At 39.4% G+C, this 18,103-nt stretch overlaps 2 protein-coding genes across 2 annotated transcripts in view; one reads left to right on the forward strand and one right to left on the reverse strand.

Moving 5' to 3' along the window:
* The window catches only part of EEIG2 (EEIG family member 2), a 33,958-nt gene extending 29,645 nt beyond the window's left edge, over positions 1 to 4,313 (forward strand). The window contains exon 11 of the mRNA XM_075098295.1: positions 4,191 to 4,313. Within this exon, the coding sequence (XP_074954396.1) occupies positions 4,191 to 4,215 (25 nt within the window). The 3' untranslated portion in view covers positions 4,216 to 4,313. The remainder of the gene's footprint in view (positions 1 to 4,190) is intronic.
* On the reverse strand, positions 784 to 18,098 carry HENMT1 (HEN methyltransferase 1). The gene is made up of 7 exons (XM_075098293.1): positions 14,122 to 18,098; positions 11,084 to 11,206; positions 10,025 to 10,137; positions 8,737 to 8,871; positions 8,151 to 8,333; positions 6,326 to 6,503; positions 784 to 4,404 (listed from the first exon to the last, which is right to left on the reverse strand). The coding sequence occupies exons 1-7, from the start codon at positions 14,137 to 14,139 to the stop codon at positions 3,976 to 3,978; spliced, it is 1,179 nt and encodes a 392-aa protein (XP_074954394.1). The 5' UTR covers positions 14,140 to 18,098; the 3' UTR covers positions 784 to 3,975.
* Between the last annotated feature and the right edge of the window lie 5 nt (positions 18,099 to 18,103).

Consider the following 18,103-nt stretch of genomic DNA (forward strand, 5'->3'; position numbering starts at 1 on the left):
GCTGAATACCACCAGCTGCAACTGTTACCACTAGGTTTTGGGGTTTTTTTTTCCTTTCAATGATTGGCTTTTTCTGCTTGTGAGTTTTCATACTGTTTTAGTGACACATGTTTGTAAGGGAAATATGGCAGTTAGACATGGTGGTCTTTAATCTGGAAGGAAAACATCTCATAAATGAAAATAAGTCCGTGCACCACTGTTGCATACACATATGTAATATACCAAGGTAAAACTATTTTTGTGGTACAGGAAAAAAGTTTCCCTTACTACTGCCGGGGGGGGGGGGAAAGCAGAGATATGAAGTACCAGAACTTCAAATGCTGTCACTGAACGCTTACGCGCATTCTGTGGACTTTCTGACACGGGAAAACAACACAAACATTAGCATGGGGAAAAATTACTTTCTGTAATTCTTGAGGTAAAATAAGTAGTTCTGCCTTCTCCCCACCCAACTGCTCATTCTTGCCTGCTCTCCTCTTCCCAGCTGTTGCACCACTACAAGTTTCTGTGACAGATTAGTTGATTCAAGTCCTGTATAGCCTCACAGTGCGATCTGGCAACAAGAAGGGGAAACGCAATCACATCTTAATACATTTGTTAGTCTTTCTGTGGGAAAGGTTCTTTTCATTTCACATGCTAGTGTCAGTGCATTTTATTTTAGGGATGTTCCCAGTGAACCGCTTGTATACAGGACTGCATTAAAATGTGTTTGTTTTGTGAATGGGGAAGAAAGCGTAAAGGACTCTTGTGTAAGAATAATTCTGTGATTTCAGAAGCCCCTTCCTATGTTTAAATAGAAAAACAAAAAAGTCCCCAAACTATTGAGTTACAAATAATCCAGCTGTAACTGAATGATCCAAACTTCATTTATCAACATAATGCTAACAAGTATGGAATAGAGCCTAATACCATGGAAACCCGTGGGAGACAGGACTGAAACACATCAGAAGTTTAGCTGCTGTAAGATCCTTTTCTCTGAGAAGTCTCTGGGGAGACAGACAATTAACTCCTCCAGCTCTCACAACTGGGCAGTTTTTTATTTATTAAAATGAGCTATGGGATATTTTTACAATTTATTTCTATAACTTCCTTACTTTGTTGTTATTAATTTAAAACACTGATCAGAAACATTCTGTTCAGCTATTCTGGCCATAATCAATCCCTACTGGCTTGCTCAATAGCTATTGTATCCCTTATATTCAGGATACTGAACTGGTGCTTTTGGTTTGTAGGTTTGGTGGTGGTGTTTGGAGGTGGGATTTTTTTTTTTTAAATCTGCATTTGGATTTTACAGTTTTGAACAACCTATGGCTGATCTTTTTTGAGATATGTGTGCCATCTGCTGGTCAGTGATATTACCTCAAGTCTAAAACATTTCATCTTCATAAACTTCCTTTTATCATCCTGATTTGAGACATCAGATTTGACCTTGGTCAAACTGCAGGTTTAAATGGGACAAAATAAACACTGTGTTTATTCACAAATATGTATAATAATTTAATCAAATAACCAACCTGATAATGAAGAGCTGTGCACAGTGAATCCTGTGAGAGTTAAACCGCTCCTGAAAAAAACCAGTTAATTCAGTACTTCAGTGAAAATCTTGATTAAAATTTGATTAAGCCAGTGGAAATGTGGCAAGCTGGCACACAAAATAGCATACCTTGTTTTCGTAAAAGCTAGCAGTCTCAGTTAAAATGTATATATTCTAAATCACACTTCTGTATATGCTGTGTAACAGCTCTCCGGTTCCAGTACACATATGTATACTAAGGAACACCGCAAACAGATCAGGCCAAACAGCTGTAGTTTGACTTTAGCTTTTCCCCAGGAAGGGCCCAAGCAAGAATGTAAAAATTGATACTTGCCAACGTTTTGTTAAAAAGAAAACCCATTTACAAAAAAGGGGGAGAAGATCCATGAACCCCTTAAAAACTGGATTATGGTTTAGGCCCCTTCACATCAGTCCACCAAATAGTCACATAAACCATTTTCCAAATACAGCTACAGAACCTTAAGCATATAATGTTTTGAGGAAAAAGCAGCATGTATTCATAGACAGTCTTGTCTGTTCACAAGACATTCCTGTAATCAGATGCTACCTGGATTCAAAATTCAAGTCAAATATCATTCCAAATCTGACAAGTTCCCCTCCTCTTCCCTTTTCCTCATTTTAAAGTGATCATGCTATATAGTACATTAAAGATAAAATGTTTCAAAAAGGAATGACACAAGAAGTTGTTCTGTGGTCCAAAAATCTTCTAACTATAGTAAACCATATAGTGAACCGCACAGAAATTTTCTAATAACAAATCAACGCTATTCTCAAACAGCTATACTTACTAGTGCGTAAAGAACATTTACCAACTCTGAATTTTACATACATTTTAACATACCCACTATGGCAGGTTCATATCACAATGTCAAAAAAAGGAAAACCATTCTAAATATTGTGTTAAGATGACTTTGAATTAAATTCTTTAATTATAAATATTGTGATAATTTCCAATAATCCATGTCTATCTGTTGTAGGAGTAAAAATCTCCCACAAAAGACAAAGCTTACTAAGTAAGCATTTTTTAATCATACAGTATGACAGAGCACTGCAGACCATTCTTCCTTCCCTAAAAGTCAACCTGTTACATAGATTCTGTACTGTTTCTCAATTCAGAGAATTGCGGCTGCCTTTCCTGTTTGCCTGAGTTCACCTTAATAATTCAAAAGTTATTTTGAAAAATGTAGAAGGTAGAAAGTAGCCATCTTCTTTAAGAAACAGCCAGCCCTTACACAGAATTTTATTTTCAGAAAGTTGCAAAACTTTCATTTTTCAGAAATATTAAGTCAGTTCTGATAATAGTAGCTCATTTCAATCTGCCAGCGACAGTGTGAAACATGCACAGAATGAGGCCTTTTAATTAACCATCTCTCTGCTCACAAGAACTACTCAGTTGAGATAGTAAAATTACTAGTTTAAAAAAAAATTGGGTATGTGAAAAAACTTCGAAAGAATCGCAGTGTGTTGCTTGATTAATCCTATATGAACAAGCCAATCCTGTGCATCCTTCAAAATTTCTGTCTTCGCAAGTCCATAACCTAACATTTGCTTACTGTGCATTTACACATACAGTTCAGCTCTACTTAAGAGGAAGTCATCCTGGCCAAGCTAGTAAGCTCTACTAGCTCTAACATCTCTGCTTTTCATTTCTGCTGAATATATCTAGACTTTTTGGACAACAGCTGCACGTGAAAACACAATTTTTGTTCGGGTACACAGAGGCCAGTTTAGCACTCACAATGACAGATTTTTTAAATCATTTTTTCAAAAAAGTCAAAGCGACCAGTTTCAAATTAATTAAATCCAGCTTCTAGAAAGTTACAGGGTGCAAGTAATTTCCCAAGCAGCAGTTATCAAGAGACTGGATAAAACAATAGAGCTAAATCTACCTGTTTTTTCCTCCCACCTGATATCCAACATCATGGCAGTCTTCCCCAGTATTGAATTTATTGAGCTATAAATGTTTTGCCATATTCCAATTTATCTGGAACAATAGTTGGGTTTCACGAAGTCCAAGTATCTGCTCATCTTGAAAAAGGCATCTATAAATTTTAATCTATGAAGAAAAAAACTTGCCCTAAAGCTATGTCTGATGCATATTAATCAGTGCAACAACATAGCTCTGTGTTATCATCAACTCTCCCTGGAGCTACCAGAAGATTACAAAAAAGAATCTAGTCATGATAGCTACAATATGGTAACAGAAAACAAACAGAAAGACTTAAAGTTTTTCTTCACAGGAATGAATTCTTTCCTTTTAGCCCTTGATACTCTACTTCAGAACCCTACCAGTTACCATGATCTTTGTCAGAGGCGTTGATGGATGAATACTGGAAGGTTTAGAAAAGATTTTGTAGTTCTAGCCAGCATACAGAACACACCATTTGACCACTACTAAAAAAATACTTTAACTGAACTTGCTATGATAAATCTGCAATCTCATGCTCTTCGTTTTCATGTTCAGTATTGAACAGCACAGCAGAACCATCACTGCTCAGTGTGACCTTGCCAGCAATAAGCTTGCAAAACTTCTCAAAGGTACCACAAAGTTGATTCACTTTGGGAAAAGAAAAGATTGTTGTAAGAGGTATATAAACAATATTTCCATTGACAAATTGTTCCACGCCTTTTTCAGCAACCAGTTTTTCAAGATCTTCTGAAAAACACTTTATTGAAGGTTGGAATTCGGATTTTCTCTCAGCAGGATCATCGTTATACTCTTCATGTTCTGACATTAAACGGGCCAGCAGACTTCGCTTTATGATTTGTGCTGTGAAAATAACTTCACTGACCACTGCATTCTGCAGGTACTTCTCATCTTTAAGACTTGGATACACGGCTCTGAAGACCTTTACAACATACAAGAACACATAAAATGCTTATCATGATCATAGGCTCATGTTTTAACATTTGCTTGTCAAAAAGAGCTTCTCAAATGCAAACCTAATTTTTTATTCAATCCTGGTTTGCTTATTACTTTAAAAATTTTCAAAGAACACGAAAACTAGACAATGTGACTAGATTTTATGTATTACAACTACAATGGCAATTAGATAAGTCAATAGAACATGAGAGGAAAATTTTTCACAGTGAGGAGTCAACTATTGGAATAATCTTCCCAGGGAAGGGGTTGACTTGGCCACGTTGGACACTTTTAAGATTTGGCTGGACAGGGTGCTGGGCCACCTTGTCTAGACTGTGCTCTTCCCAGAAAGGTTGGACTAGGTGATCCCTGAGGTCCCTTCCAACCTGGGATTCTGTGTTAATTAAATATGCTCTCACTGATGCAGAGAATGCTAAAAACTGAATTGTGACATTAAAGTCTGAACCTGTAGTTGTTTTCAGAGCAAAGTGTTCTGCACTGAGCTATACTCTAAGGCTAGTAAAGAAACTAGGCAGGCAATCTCATTCCCACTAGCTTACTAGGAAGTGCTTTATACCAACACCCTACTACTGAAGTTCCAGTCTACAACTATTTCTTACTTTCTGATTACATATTGAAATGTTGATTTTTTCCCCATAAATTAGTTACATAATAAAATGAAAATTAATTTTGTAGTCCAGGTTCGATAAGAAATATGAGATATAACACTCTTGTTTAAACTCAAAGGATACTGATGTCAAAACTCCCTCCACAATGACCCTGCAACAGAAGATAATGAAAGCAGTTTCTAGTACATATATGTCACGTAGACATCCTTCCAAGTCTGTTGAGCATTGAAGAGTACTTCATGATTCCATTAAGGGCAGTAGATGACAGGTGAAATTTTGAAAGTATAGAATGTCTTTATAGCTTGGAAACTACAAAAGACATTCCCATAATGTCACTTTACATTTCACTTCAGTGAAATCTACAAGTTCCTTGAAGATACTTATAGATCTTTAAGCAAAGAAGTGAAACACTAGAATATGTTCACTGGAACAAATAATTTAAGATCTCATAAGACTGGAAAAACAACCCCGATATATTTCCCTCTTTGCATTACTACTTCATGTTATCGCTGAAAAAAAGTGTCCATTGATTTATACCACGATACTTAAATGCATTAGGCTTTATCAATGTGATGCACTGCAACACATGGCAGAGTAGCTCAGAAAAATATTGCCTGATGTTATCTAAAGTGAAAGGCATTTAGTGCTAAAACACAAAAAGGTTTTATGTGAACCACCAGAGAATGGGGCACTTCGCAGGATCCCGTGCCTCTGCAAAAACCAGAACTGGCTACCTGAACACACTGAGATTTAGGTGTAACGTCAAATGCTACTGAGTAAAGCAAACCACACAAAACAGGGCCTGTCAATCCAGTTTCTGGGGAATGCCTGCCTTCTGATAATACATTTGACAAGACGATGCCGTTCCTCAAAAGATACACTCTGCTACAAATCCTTTTTTATGCTTTTTATGTTTTATGTGTCTGAAAAATCTGTGTCAGTGCCAACAACCACATGATGAAAAAATGAATGATTAGAGGAACAATTACAAAACATAGTATCACGGTATACCTGGCGGAGAATTTTCATTCTAAGGATAACAGTATGTTAAAATAAGAATGATTATCCATATCTCTATTTAGCAAATAACCTAAAAGGTAAAGACCTTTATTCAATTAAAAACACAAGTCATGAACTTAGACTCTGATCTGATGGTGTGTGTTAATCAGAGCAAAGACTGGACAGCAACAGTAGACCATGGTAAGAACCCTTCACAGGCAGGTTATAGAAAATTTTACTTTTTATTCATCCTCCTAAAGGAAGAAAAACAATACTTACTGTTTTATAAACTGCTTCAGTGGGTTTCTCGGATTGAGCAGAATCACTGGTTTGAGGATATTTCCTAAAAAACACGCCTATTTGGGTACAAAATCCAACATTCTCCATTCCTGTTGGTGGGTGCCCTACGCCAGTAAATTCCACTGAGTAATCATAGCGTCCAGCAGTCTCTAGAGCCCTAAGAAAGATAAATTATTCTGATCATACTAAATATTAATCTTTTAATATAATAAAGATGCATTCTCTAACTGAAGCAAGACCTTGAGCCTGTGAATACTTCAGCATAATTTCTCTAATAACACTCACATGCCTGAAGATAAGCACTGTCAAAACTTGCTGAATCAGAGCTGTAATCATACGCCTACCATAGTCTGAATCATTTAGTATCAATAATTTAGGCAACGAAACATTACTGTTATTTCTAAAAATTCTGCATAGAATACGCACATTCACAGTGGCTTACTCACTGTCTTAAATGGAGCTGAAAGGGAGCTGAAAACTACCAGTTTTAGAGAATAAAATTATTTGAGAAGAACCCTTAAAAAACATGCACCCCAAAACCACAAGAGACCAGTTAATAGGGGAAAAAAAGTGAGGTTTGTTGTAAATGTATAAAGAGCAAAGTCTACATAATCAAGGCTACAACGATGTATATGACATCTAAATGAATACCAATCTTGTAGTACTGGACATCAGCCTGTGTAAAAAAAGTGATGGGGCAGGGAACGAAAATGGTGCAACCTACCTGCATGAAAAATCTCCATGAAAAATCAGTAAACTGAATTAGTATATCTGTATTTTAGAGAATACCACAGTACTTACATTTTACAACGAACATAAAGACTTTCATGTTTGTAGCTCAAAAAATATCACTCCCTTCAGTGATACCAATATTTTCAATCGCATATATCCAAAAGCAGAATCTAAACTTTACTTCAAGTCATATAAATGGTCTCTAAGGAATTAATCCTTCAGCTAACAATGCAGGCAGGTTTTTGTAACCTTATGTAGGGAAAGATATATGCTTCAAGGTTTGCAAAAGTATATACTAAAAAAAAAAAAAATCACTGCATACTTTAAAGTCAGAAACAACCTAATGTAAGGTGCAAATTTTGAAGATGATTTCTGACCAAGAGTTGGCTATTGAGGTATGGCATCCTTTACTATACCATGTATTTTCTTCCACAACTGCCTGACAGTTGAATGTTATCACAGCATACATATACACCACTCCCTTTTTGTTTTTATTACATCTACTGATATTAGAAACATCTCAGGCAACCCTCTGTCATGTACATGTGTTTTCCACAAAATCTTTCATTGTGCCACGATCCACTAAACTATCCTTAACTCTATTCAACATGCTCTGCTACTGTGATTATTTGATAAATCTGCTTGCGTACTCTTACGGAAAGGTCTGGACTAATTTGAGTGCTTTGATTATACACCATACATAGTGAGGGCATTTCTTAGGTTTTTATGACGCATTTCTATTGCAGGGTATTATTATGTGAAAAGGATAATTAATACATTACACTTCAAACACATTAATTGTAATAAACATATACAAAAAGGAAAGTAAAGGTTTTAAATATTTTTTGCACAGCAGTTACAGTAAAAGCAAGCCAACCACCATCATAAAATGCAAACCCACAGAGCATGCTTAACTGTAACAGCAAAGAAATGTTTTACCAAATCAGTAGGTGTGAAACTCAGTCACTGACACCAAACCACATACATAAGCCATTCTGAAAATGTACAGCTATTCCTTTCTCACATTACTGAGCACTCAAAGCTGTCTGCACATGATGTTCAGTAAACTTACCAGCTTTGAAATTGTGCTTGGTTCCATTCAAATTTGTGGTCTGGATGCCTGAATGATGTCACTCCTGGAAGCAAAGAGTTAAATTCAGAATTTGGAGTACTGATCACAACTATGCTTGGAGCCATGAAACCAAACACCACTTCAGGAAACTTCTTCAGTTCTGATTGTTCCAGGTGCTCTATTCTGTAAAGAATAAGTTTATGTATGTCTTTAAAAACACACTACTATATTTTGATTTTAACAACTAGTCAAGGAAACCCCACACACCCATATCTTGTACCTTGTAATTTTAAGCCTAGCTCTGCAATATTAGCACTGACACTGTGGCCGAGTGGCAGCTTAGAGGTTTCCATCCGACAAAATTTCCTCTTGAATTTTGCACTTTATCATGAATAACCTTTTTCCAACAGAAGTTTACACCACTTGAATTTTTTTGTATGGTTAATTTAAGCCCAAGTTAGAAGATGTCACATTCTTCTACTCATCTGCTTGAAAGGTTTGATCAAGTCTATTTACAGTACGGACAAAATTCCAAACTGAACCCTAATGAACTTAGAATAACATAGTACGTTGGCCTGATACTCACAGTTCAATACACGTGACCAAGTCAAAACCAAGCAAGCAAGGATCTTTATGCGCAACTGAACCATGATGCAAGGTAACAGTTAGGGATCTTTCATTCGGCTGCAAATAATCACCAGGAAGAGGAGACAACCTATGCCTACAAAAGTATTGAAAACATAATGTCATAGAAAGGACCTTAGGACAAGATAAATTGCACATGTAACTGAACTAGCTAATACCCTACATAGATAGCTTGTAAATCTCAAAAAGGTTAACTATTTTACAGGAATTTAATAAAAAAAAAGAATTTCTAATACAAACAATTTTATGGCTATCTGTAACAGCACAGAAAGAGCAGAGAAGTTAATCCAGAAGTTGTCCTTCGTGTTTGCCAAAATTTCCACTATACTGTCAAGCCACTTGCAAAACCTGTAAAGCTTGTAATTTCTGAGAATATCAGAATTTTGGTTTCTCAGATTATCAGAATAATATCATAATAAATGATAAATGCTGATAGTAGGTCAACTCTAGACACATTAAGTCTGGGTTAGACAGGCTTTAAAGGGTTTTGGGGGAAGTTATTAGGCAAGTATATTAACCTTTTTTTTTCCAAATACACCAGACTGAGAACCAAAATATGTATGTAAATTCATTGTGAAATACTGCATCAGACAAAACACAAAGCATTCAATATAACAAAAGGCTACTTTTCTTCATTCTTGAGAAAGAGCAAGCAATACTGTCAGCATCTAGATCCTACCTATTCACTGAAACCATGAGTTTCCAAGACAGAAACTTTGGTGTTCCTCACAAGTCTGACACATGCTTCAAAGATCACATAAACTTCACATTTTGGAGCTTTCTAAGCCAGACATAAAACTTTGAGTTAACCTTCCGATTTCTGAAAGATTAACAAAAATTAAATCCCCACCACAGTGACTAAGACAGTTACATGCACATTTCAAAAAAACTGGATTTGCATACAGTAATGTCATGCATGAGCGTAAACAGGTACTACTAATACAACGCTTCAGCACCTTTACAAAAGAAGTGTATCTCTCAGATGTGCACCCTTCCAGGGCTGTTCCACGACTCGGACCTTTGCTGCATTAGGTGATGTTACGGGCATCTGCAGCCCAGCAGTCCCCAGACAGAGGTTCAACGTAAGTAAATAACAACAGTGGATAGCTTCTCATTTGCCAAGCTGGTACTTCTGCGTTTACCTTAATTTTGAAATTCTTGACAAGAAATCATGTAACATGCCACTAGGTCAAGCCAAATACAACCTTTAACACAATGGAAGAGCTTACATATTCTCCTTCATTACACTTGCACAGATATCTAGCCCGGCTAACACTTCAATGCAACTGCAGAATTTCAGCATCCAGAGAAGCGTACAGTCAGCACATCCTAAATCCACCACCTGTAAATTAGATATTAAACCATGTGTAAATGCTGCATATTTCCAAGTAATTTCAGAGACTTTTATAAAGCAGAATTTCCATATCTATGTCAAAATAACATTTTAATGATAAAGCATTTCACAACATAAAATATACAGTTGCAAGCAGGATAGACAAGGATTTGAAAATTCTTTTTTAAAATGGATAAGATGATCCTACAAGATGTTTTAAACGGATTAACCTTTTGTTGTTACAGCTATCAACAAGTACATGTAGAACGTCCCACTGACTCTGGAGAATGTCTTCCACATGAAGGCATGTTCCCTCAAATAACTATAAGGCATGATTTTTAAGTATTACAGCTGTAGCAATTTTCACATTCACCACTACTTTTCCCTGGCCTACTCTCCATCCAAAACACTGAGAACAGGCTCCCCAGCAGCCAGGTTAGCAACAAAGGATCTGCATAAAACAAGTTTACAGGCTCAGCCTGATTTTTAAGTGGGGAAGGCTGGGGATATTCAGCCCACAAAGTACGATATATAATAGATATTCTTTCCTGGAAGCTTAAGAGGTAGTTGAGTACACAAACCAAACCCCACTGTTCTTTCTCAGGCTAAGTCGAGGTTCAAGCACACTACTCAGTACTCAGTGTGAAAACCCTGAACTGTTTCTATTCAGCTTACCTCTACCCTGTGGGTAAACAGAAAGTTTACACCTCTCCATTTCACATCCTAAATCAGAAAAATCAAACCTTTACAGACGTAACACTCCTGAACACGTTCTATTTAAAAGCAGATTACAGTGCCATAACCTCATAGCGGTATGAATATGTGAGCACACTGCAGGTGTATTTCTCAATTCAGTAATGAGGTCAGCAGTTTATCTAGGCATTTCCTGCCTTCCTGAGATACCTAATATTGGCTTTTTTCAAATTCATAACATGAAAAGACAAAACATACCAACCTTCTTAGGTTTGTATTTCCCCACTAAATCTTTAACGAACTGGTAGCGTTGTTTGTACAAAGGAGGTGTAAATTTAATAATTCCTGTCAGCCGTTCTTCTTGAAAGTTCTTATCCATATTTTGCTAATGCTAAAATAAAAAAGTTAACTTATTTTCTGAAAGTACTTTGTAACATATCAAATTACAGAGTTGGCTGTTTTCAGTGGCATCGAATTCACAATTAAGCAGGGGTAGACCTGACCCCAGTTCTATTGTGAGAATGACAAAAACATAGGAATTAGCAAAGTCAGGCACTAGCTGCTCCCTCCATATATAACCGTGTAAATCACATTTTCGTAAACAATTATAAATAATGTACAATCATAAAAAAGCAAGTTTTGTAACTTGTTACTCTCCATCCAACACACCTATGTAGTATTTACACAACTGCAACATGTTTAATCTTCCTTAGCTTTTCTGGCACATGCAGAAAAATAATTTCTCACTCAGGTGCCTGATTTATTGTCCCAAATCTATCATTTGCTTTATTTTACAAATCAGATTACTTTATGTCAAGATTAGTACACATATGGCTCACTACAATTTCTACAACGTAACACCTAGCAGGAAATAGCTGACTAATTGTGCAAGAGAAAAGTTTCTGCTAGGCCTTAACTTTAGATTTACTATGAGATAAATCTTTATAAGTAATCTATAAATAATTCAACGTGGTATTAGAGTAATAACCATTAGTGCATTTCCAGCTCTCCCACCTTTTCTTAAAAACTACATACATACTTAAGAAGAAATATCCCCACGAAGCCCCAGAACAAGGCGTTAATGAGCGAGCTCCACGGGAGCCACGTAGGCGCAGGCTGTCAGAAGCCTTCCTCAGCCGCGCAGTGCCAGCCCGGCCCTCTGCCGGCTCCGGCTCTCCGCCGAGGGCTACGGCGGAGCGGCGCCCCCACCCCCGGCGCCCCCACCCCCACCCCCCCCTCCCCCTGACGCCGGGCGGCGCCCCCCCGCGGAGCGGCCCTTGGCCGGGGCGCCGAAGGAAGGCGCCGCCGCTCGCTCTGCTCCCCGCCAGGCCTGGGGCGGGCGCGGAGGGGTCTCCGAGCCAAAGCTGCCCCGTCGAGCACGAAACGCTTCGGCGTTTTCGGGAAACGTCAGCGAGCTAGCGGGCGGCCTCCCAGCGGAGAGCCTTCGCCCTAGGCTACCGCTCCTCACGGCAGAACATTTATTTACATCTTCTAAGGCGGGGGGAACGCCCTCTAATCCTCCTCAGTGCGAGACGATAGACGAGCATCACATAAGCACCCAAAGCTCCCCTTGTATTTCTGTCTGCCTGTGCCAGCCTCCCTCTGTAATTAAAAGGTGATTGTTGGGGGCTGTGGGGCGGTGGTGCCCCAAATCTTTAAACTAAAAGGCAAAAAATCGCACTACTCCTTATGCTACGTCTTTTAGGTTCTGAATGACTCAGTACAGCTCCTGCCTCCAGACGTGGTTGTTATTCTCCAGTCGTGACACGCATGAAAAAGCTCTGCCAGCGTGAGTGGGGTAGGGACCACAAGAAGAGAAAATCGATGTCTTTTGTGGGATTTCATTAAGTGTTTTCCACATTTAGGCAAGATTTGTCTGTCAAAGAGCAGGCAGCTGGATGCACAGTGAGCAGAAAGGAAAACATGGCTCCAAATCTCATGTTACTTTTTCTGTTCACATGTAAGATGTTTTCCTAACCACAGGGTGCAGCTGCTACATAACAAGTGTAGTGTATAGTGAGAAGAAAGGAGGATTCTGGTGGCAGTGAGGGTTAAGAAAATTTGTTAACTAAGTTAGACAACAATTCAGTGCTTTTTGGTTTAGTTTTTCAGAAAATACTGGAAATCTATATGCTGATATCTGCCTGTGATGGCTTAAACTTGAATCTTGGTTAAGATTTGAAGTTTTGCAGGATGTGGCCTAGACAGAGCATACGCCGTTAACAGCAGGTTAGCTATGTCGTTCTCTCAACAGCTAGGAAAGCTATGTAAGTGCGCTTGCAAACTGGCAATCCAGGCATTTTTTCAGAAATTTAAAGTTATTGGAATGGTTCCGTTCCGTTCTGTTTGAGCTTCTCTGTTTTTCAGGGTTTGGAATACAGTGGCAATTAGCTTTTCTTTATATTCATTTGGGTTTATTAGTAGAACAATAGGGAGCCGTCTCTAAAATTTTACACTTCTTTTTATACCATTGTAGCAGTGAAGTGCTAACAACAGTGTATGCAGGTAAGGCAGCCTGAGAGTTGCTATTTCAGTCAGTTTGGATTGCAAACAGGTTTTAAATAAGTGTTGTAATATTAGCAATCTTTATTTATATAGGAAGTTTATTTTAAAGTATATATGCTACTTGGTCAATTATTTTATAGGGTTTTTTTCCCCAACTAGATTTAGAGACCCGCAAAACTGAGTTTGTCCATGCACAGAAGCTATGTTTCTATGGGGAATAATTCCCATTAAATCCCTTTGACTAGTCTAGTAAATTGATTTTTACTATTTACTTAGGTTTTTGCTTTTTATAAAAGAAAATACAGTGTAATTGAAATAAGGGCATGAATACCTTGTGCAAGAAAAAAATATATAGGCTGGAGGCTCTTTGTTTTATAACTCCGTTGCTCTTTTTGGCTGTTGAGTCATTATTTATCCTTGAACTATCATTTAGTACTTATGTCTCAGGCAATCTATAAACTATGCATAATATTTTTATATCTCAGAGAGATATTGTAAACTTTATTAATAGAAGTCTTCAACTTCCTGGCTTAAAATGCTACAGATTCTGGTATCCTGTAAAATCCTACTCAGAATTCAGTATGACATACTTAAGAACAAAAAAAATAAGTATAGGGAAGAACAGTAGTAAAGTTACAATACACAGTAAAAGTAAATTCATAACACATCATAAATTTATACGATTTCCTAATAGTTTGTGAGACTTCAGCCCAAAATGTACCGCTGTTAAGTGAAACCTTCGGAATTATCGGATGTTTAATTCTCCATTATCAAACAATATAACCACATAAATACCTTTTTTGATTGTTCCATATTAGGTGGTGAAATAGGATTGGAGAGACAATCTTTTGAGGATCAGTAGCATAAAAGAGATGGAGAGTGCTATTAGCAGTTTTAAGCTGGACAATCTGCTTTGACTGCAGGGTGTTTGATATTTTCCTTGCTAGAAAAAAAGGTTTGAAAAATTCTTCTGATTATTCTCCATTACATCAAATAATTTTTTTGAATTGTTCTCTCTCTGCAAAAAAAAATATTTTATTTAGTCTGTCTAAATTTTTCAGGGCTTTTTTTCCTTATGCAGTGGTACATCTACTTAACAATCTCAAGGAATCATAGAATAGTTGATGTTGGAAGGGGCCTTTAGAGGTTTAGAGCAAGCCCCTGCTCCAAAGGAGGTCCAGGTCGATGAGGTTCCTCAGAAACTTCAGTTCAAAGGTATTTTTCACATTACAATCTGTAATTTCAAAGTGAATATTCAAGTTCTGTTCAGTTCAATATGCCCACAAATTAAGCAGGTTCTTTTTAGAGAAGCATGTTACTTTTGTACCGTACTGAGAGCAAGTAATTATATGACTATACTGAAATAACAGCATCTTACAGCAGAAAGTCATGAATCAAGAAATACTGAACTGCAGAGACTTATTTTTTCCTTCTGTAATTGCAATGTTAAAGACAACTATGCAATTCCTGTACTTTCCCTTTAAAGTTGCAGTACATATAATTAAATGTGATAGCAGAAGAAATCTAGTCTGGTGCTATTGCCAGAAGACACAAGTCCACAGTGATATTTGACAGGAAAATACATGCAGCAATACTGCTTAATCTGTAATTCAAAAGCTGACAACCGTTCCTTTCAAACCAGATTCAGAGGATGTTTAGTGACTAAGTGCTAGTATCTTTCTCCTCATCCTCAAATAACAGATTAGGCCCATTTAAGAAAATTCAGAATTAATCTGTGTGAATGAGAAGTGAGGCTAGGCTCTTAGGTACAGATCACTATACTTACATAATTATATATAGTACTTGCAGTTTGCAAGGGAAAATTAACTCCTGGTTGATTTATTTTTTTCCCCTTTGGCTCTATTCTGTGTAAAGACAAGCTGTAAAGACAAGCTGGGATGCCTGAGGGAAGAAAATCTAATTTTGAGCAAATTAATTTATACGTTGCAGCTACATCAATGGTTTCAGCATCGCCATCAAAGAGGGACTGCATAAGAACTACAAAAATGTAATCACAGAATTATTAAGGTTGGAAACATCCTCTAAGATCATCAAGTCCAACCATCACCCAATACCACCAGGCCACCTAAACCATGTCCCAAAGTGCCATGTCTACATGTTTTTTGAACACCCCCAGGGACAGTGACTCCCCCACCTCTCTGGGCAGCCTATGCCAGGGCCTGACCACTCTTTTGGGGAAATAACTTTTTCCCAATCTCCAATCTAAACCTTCCCTGATGCAGCTTGAGGCCACCTCCTCTTGTTCTATCACTGGTGACTTGGGAGCAGAGACCAACCCCCCCCCTCACTCCAGCCCCTCTCAGGCAGCTGCAGAGAGCGAGAAGGTCTCCCCTCAGCCTCCTCTTCTCCAGGCTAAACCCCCCCAGCTCCCTCAGCCGCTCCCCAGCACACTTGTGCTCCAGACCCTGCCCCAGCCCCGCTGCCCTTCTCTGGACACGCTCCAGCCCCTCAAGGGCCTTCTTGTCCCGAGGGGCCCAAACCTGAGCCCAGCATTCGAGGTGGGGCCTCCCCAGTGCTGAGCACAGGGGCCCCATCCCTGCCCTGCTCCTGCTGGCCATACCAGTGCTAACACAAGCCTGGGGGCTGGTGGCCTCCTTGGCCACCTGGGCACTGCTGGCTCACCCCCAGCCGGCTGTCGGCCAGCACCCCCAGGGACTTCTCTGCCAGGCACTTTTCAGCCCCTCTGCCCCAGGCCTGGAGCGTTGCCTGGGGTTGGTGTGACCCAAGGGCAGGGCCCAGCATTTGGCCTTGTTAAACCTCACACAACTGGCCTCGGCCCATGGATGCAGCCTGTCCAGGTGCCCCTGCAGAGCCTTCCTGCCCTCGAGCAGATCCGGCACTCCCACCCAACTTGGTGTCATCTGCAAACTGACTGGGGGTGCCCTCAATCCCCTTGTCCAGATCATTGATAAAGGTATTAAACAAGACTGGCCCCAACACTGAGCCCTGGGGAACACGGCTGTGACCGGCTTGTAATGTTATACAGAGGAAAAACACTGAGGTTTTGGAACATACTGACTAAATATGCAAACAGGAAAAGATAAATGCATGAAAACACAATGTGGGTATTATAACAGAAATACAGGCTGTCTTGAAGTGATTACAGAAGACAAATTAAGGAAGCACTCAAATTGTCAGGGATACCCTAAACAAAAAAACCCCACTCAGCTTCAGAGAAAAGTTATTACTCTAGCTGTCTCCAGAACAAGATTACTTTACTAAGGACATTTTCTCAGAATTAATTTTGTGATTAGTTCTTTCATTTCATATGAGATTATTAAATGGATATTTACTGCATCAAGATGGTAGATTCCTGTGGTAAGTAATGATGGTTTTGTGAACATGTTTGGAAATTGGCCAAGATGGGAAGAGGAGGCCAAAAGGAGGCTGGTGTAGTTATTCTTAGATAAGAGCAGTGAAGAGCCTAGACAGCAGAACAGGCAGCTCAGAGGAACTGTTAACTGTCAGGACCCTGATAAAAGCGCTTTTCTGCTGTAGTACAAGCTCTAAGGTACATTCAAGGGCCAGAGTAACAAAGGTTAATTACCATTTCTCAGGTTTTCAGTGTGTAATGAAGAGGGAAGGCTTTCTAATGTTACTTCCAGCAGTATTTTCTCCTGATTTTTAAATTAAAAATCTGAATTAGTTTTAAATAGCCCACATGTAGAAATACTATTTCCATGGAGTCTTCCAAACCAGCTTCTCCCTGGTACCTGTTTCAGCAACGTGGAACCCTTCTCCGTATGTACAATTGAATGTATTTTTCTCAGTTTGCAGTCATTTTGGTGGACTTTCAGGTTTGTGGTTTTTTTTTTTTTTGCAGTCATCTGACGTTTAGAATCACTTGGCAATTCTTCTATGTCATGCATTCAGTCTCCCTTCTGTACTTAAGGTTAAAGCTTGATACTGAAGTATGCAACTAGGTTTTTTGCTTTTGCAAAAAGGCATGTAATTCAAAACCTGCTGGAAACTCTTCAATAATGTGTTAAACTGAAAATTCAAGTTCAGTTCATCTAGCAGCAAAACTGGAGGATTCTATCTTTCATCTGTTACCTGTTAGCATCTAAATGTAGACAGTTACTTTCTTAAATCCAGCTGTTTGTTTTCAAATGTGTTAACCTAATTCTGATTGTTCTGGCCTTTGTATGTGGTGCTACTCGTTTCAGAAAGAGGTGTTTGGCTTGAATTTAGCAGCAGGGGATAGTTACAGTTTTCTTGGTGTAGGGTGAGATTCTGAGAAGCTGCCCAACCGTGGCCAGGTCCCAGCCAGAGGAGCAGGCCTCGTAACCAGCGTTAGTTTCAAGTGTATAGGCTTGGATGTATCCTGGCCGTGCAGCCATCAACACTCGCTTCTCCACCCGAGACTCCTGCACACTGAACAACTCTGTCGCTGTGCCTTAGTTTCTCCGTTCGTGTGGAGGCGCAAGCAGGTGGCTGGTGCTCACTCGTTACCAACGACAAGGACGACCGATGGGACCAATTTCCGAGCTTGCCAAGGCGCTGGCTGAGGACCTCATGTTAAGGTGCAGCGGCTGTCCCCGGCACAGCGCAGGGCCGCCTCGTTTCTCTCGGCCGGGAACTCCCCGCCCGGAGGCCCCGCGGCCTGGCCGTCAGGCGCCGCCCGGCTCGGGGCAGCTCCACGGCGGGAGCCAGCCTCGGGTGAGGGACAGTGCAGCTCTTGGCAGCAGCCGGCCCGCACGGCCCCGTGAGGCGCCCGGCTAAGAGGAGGAGGAGGAGCCGCACGCTCTACCGCGGG

This window comes from Phalacrocorax aristotelis, chromosome 6 (genome assembly GCF_949628215.1).
Source record: "Phalacrocorax aristotelis chromosome 6, bGulAri2.1, whole genome shotgun sequence".
NCBI lineage: Eukaryota > Metazoa > Chordata > Aves > Suliformes > Phalacrocoracidae > Phalacrocorax > Phalacrocorax aristotelis.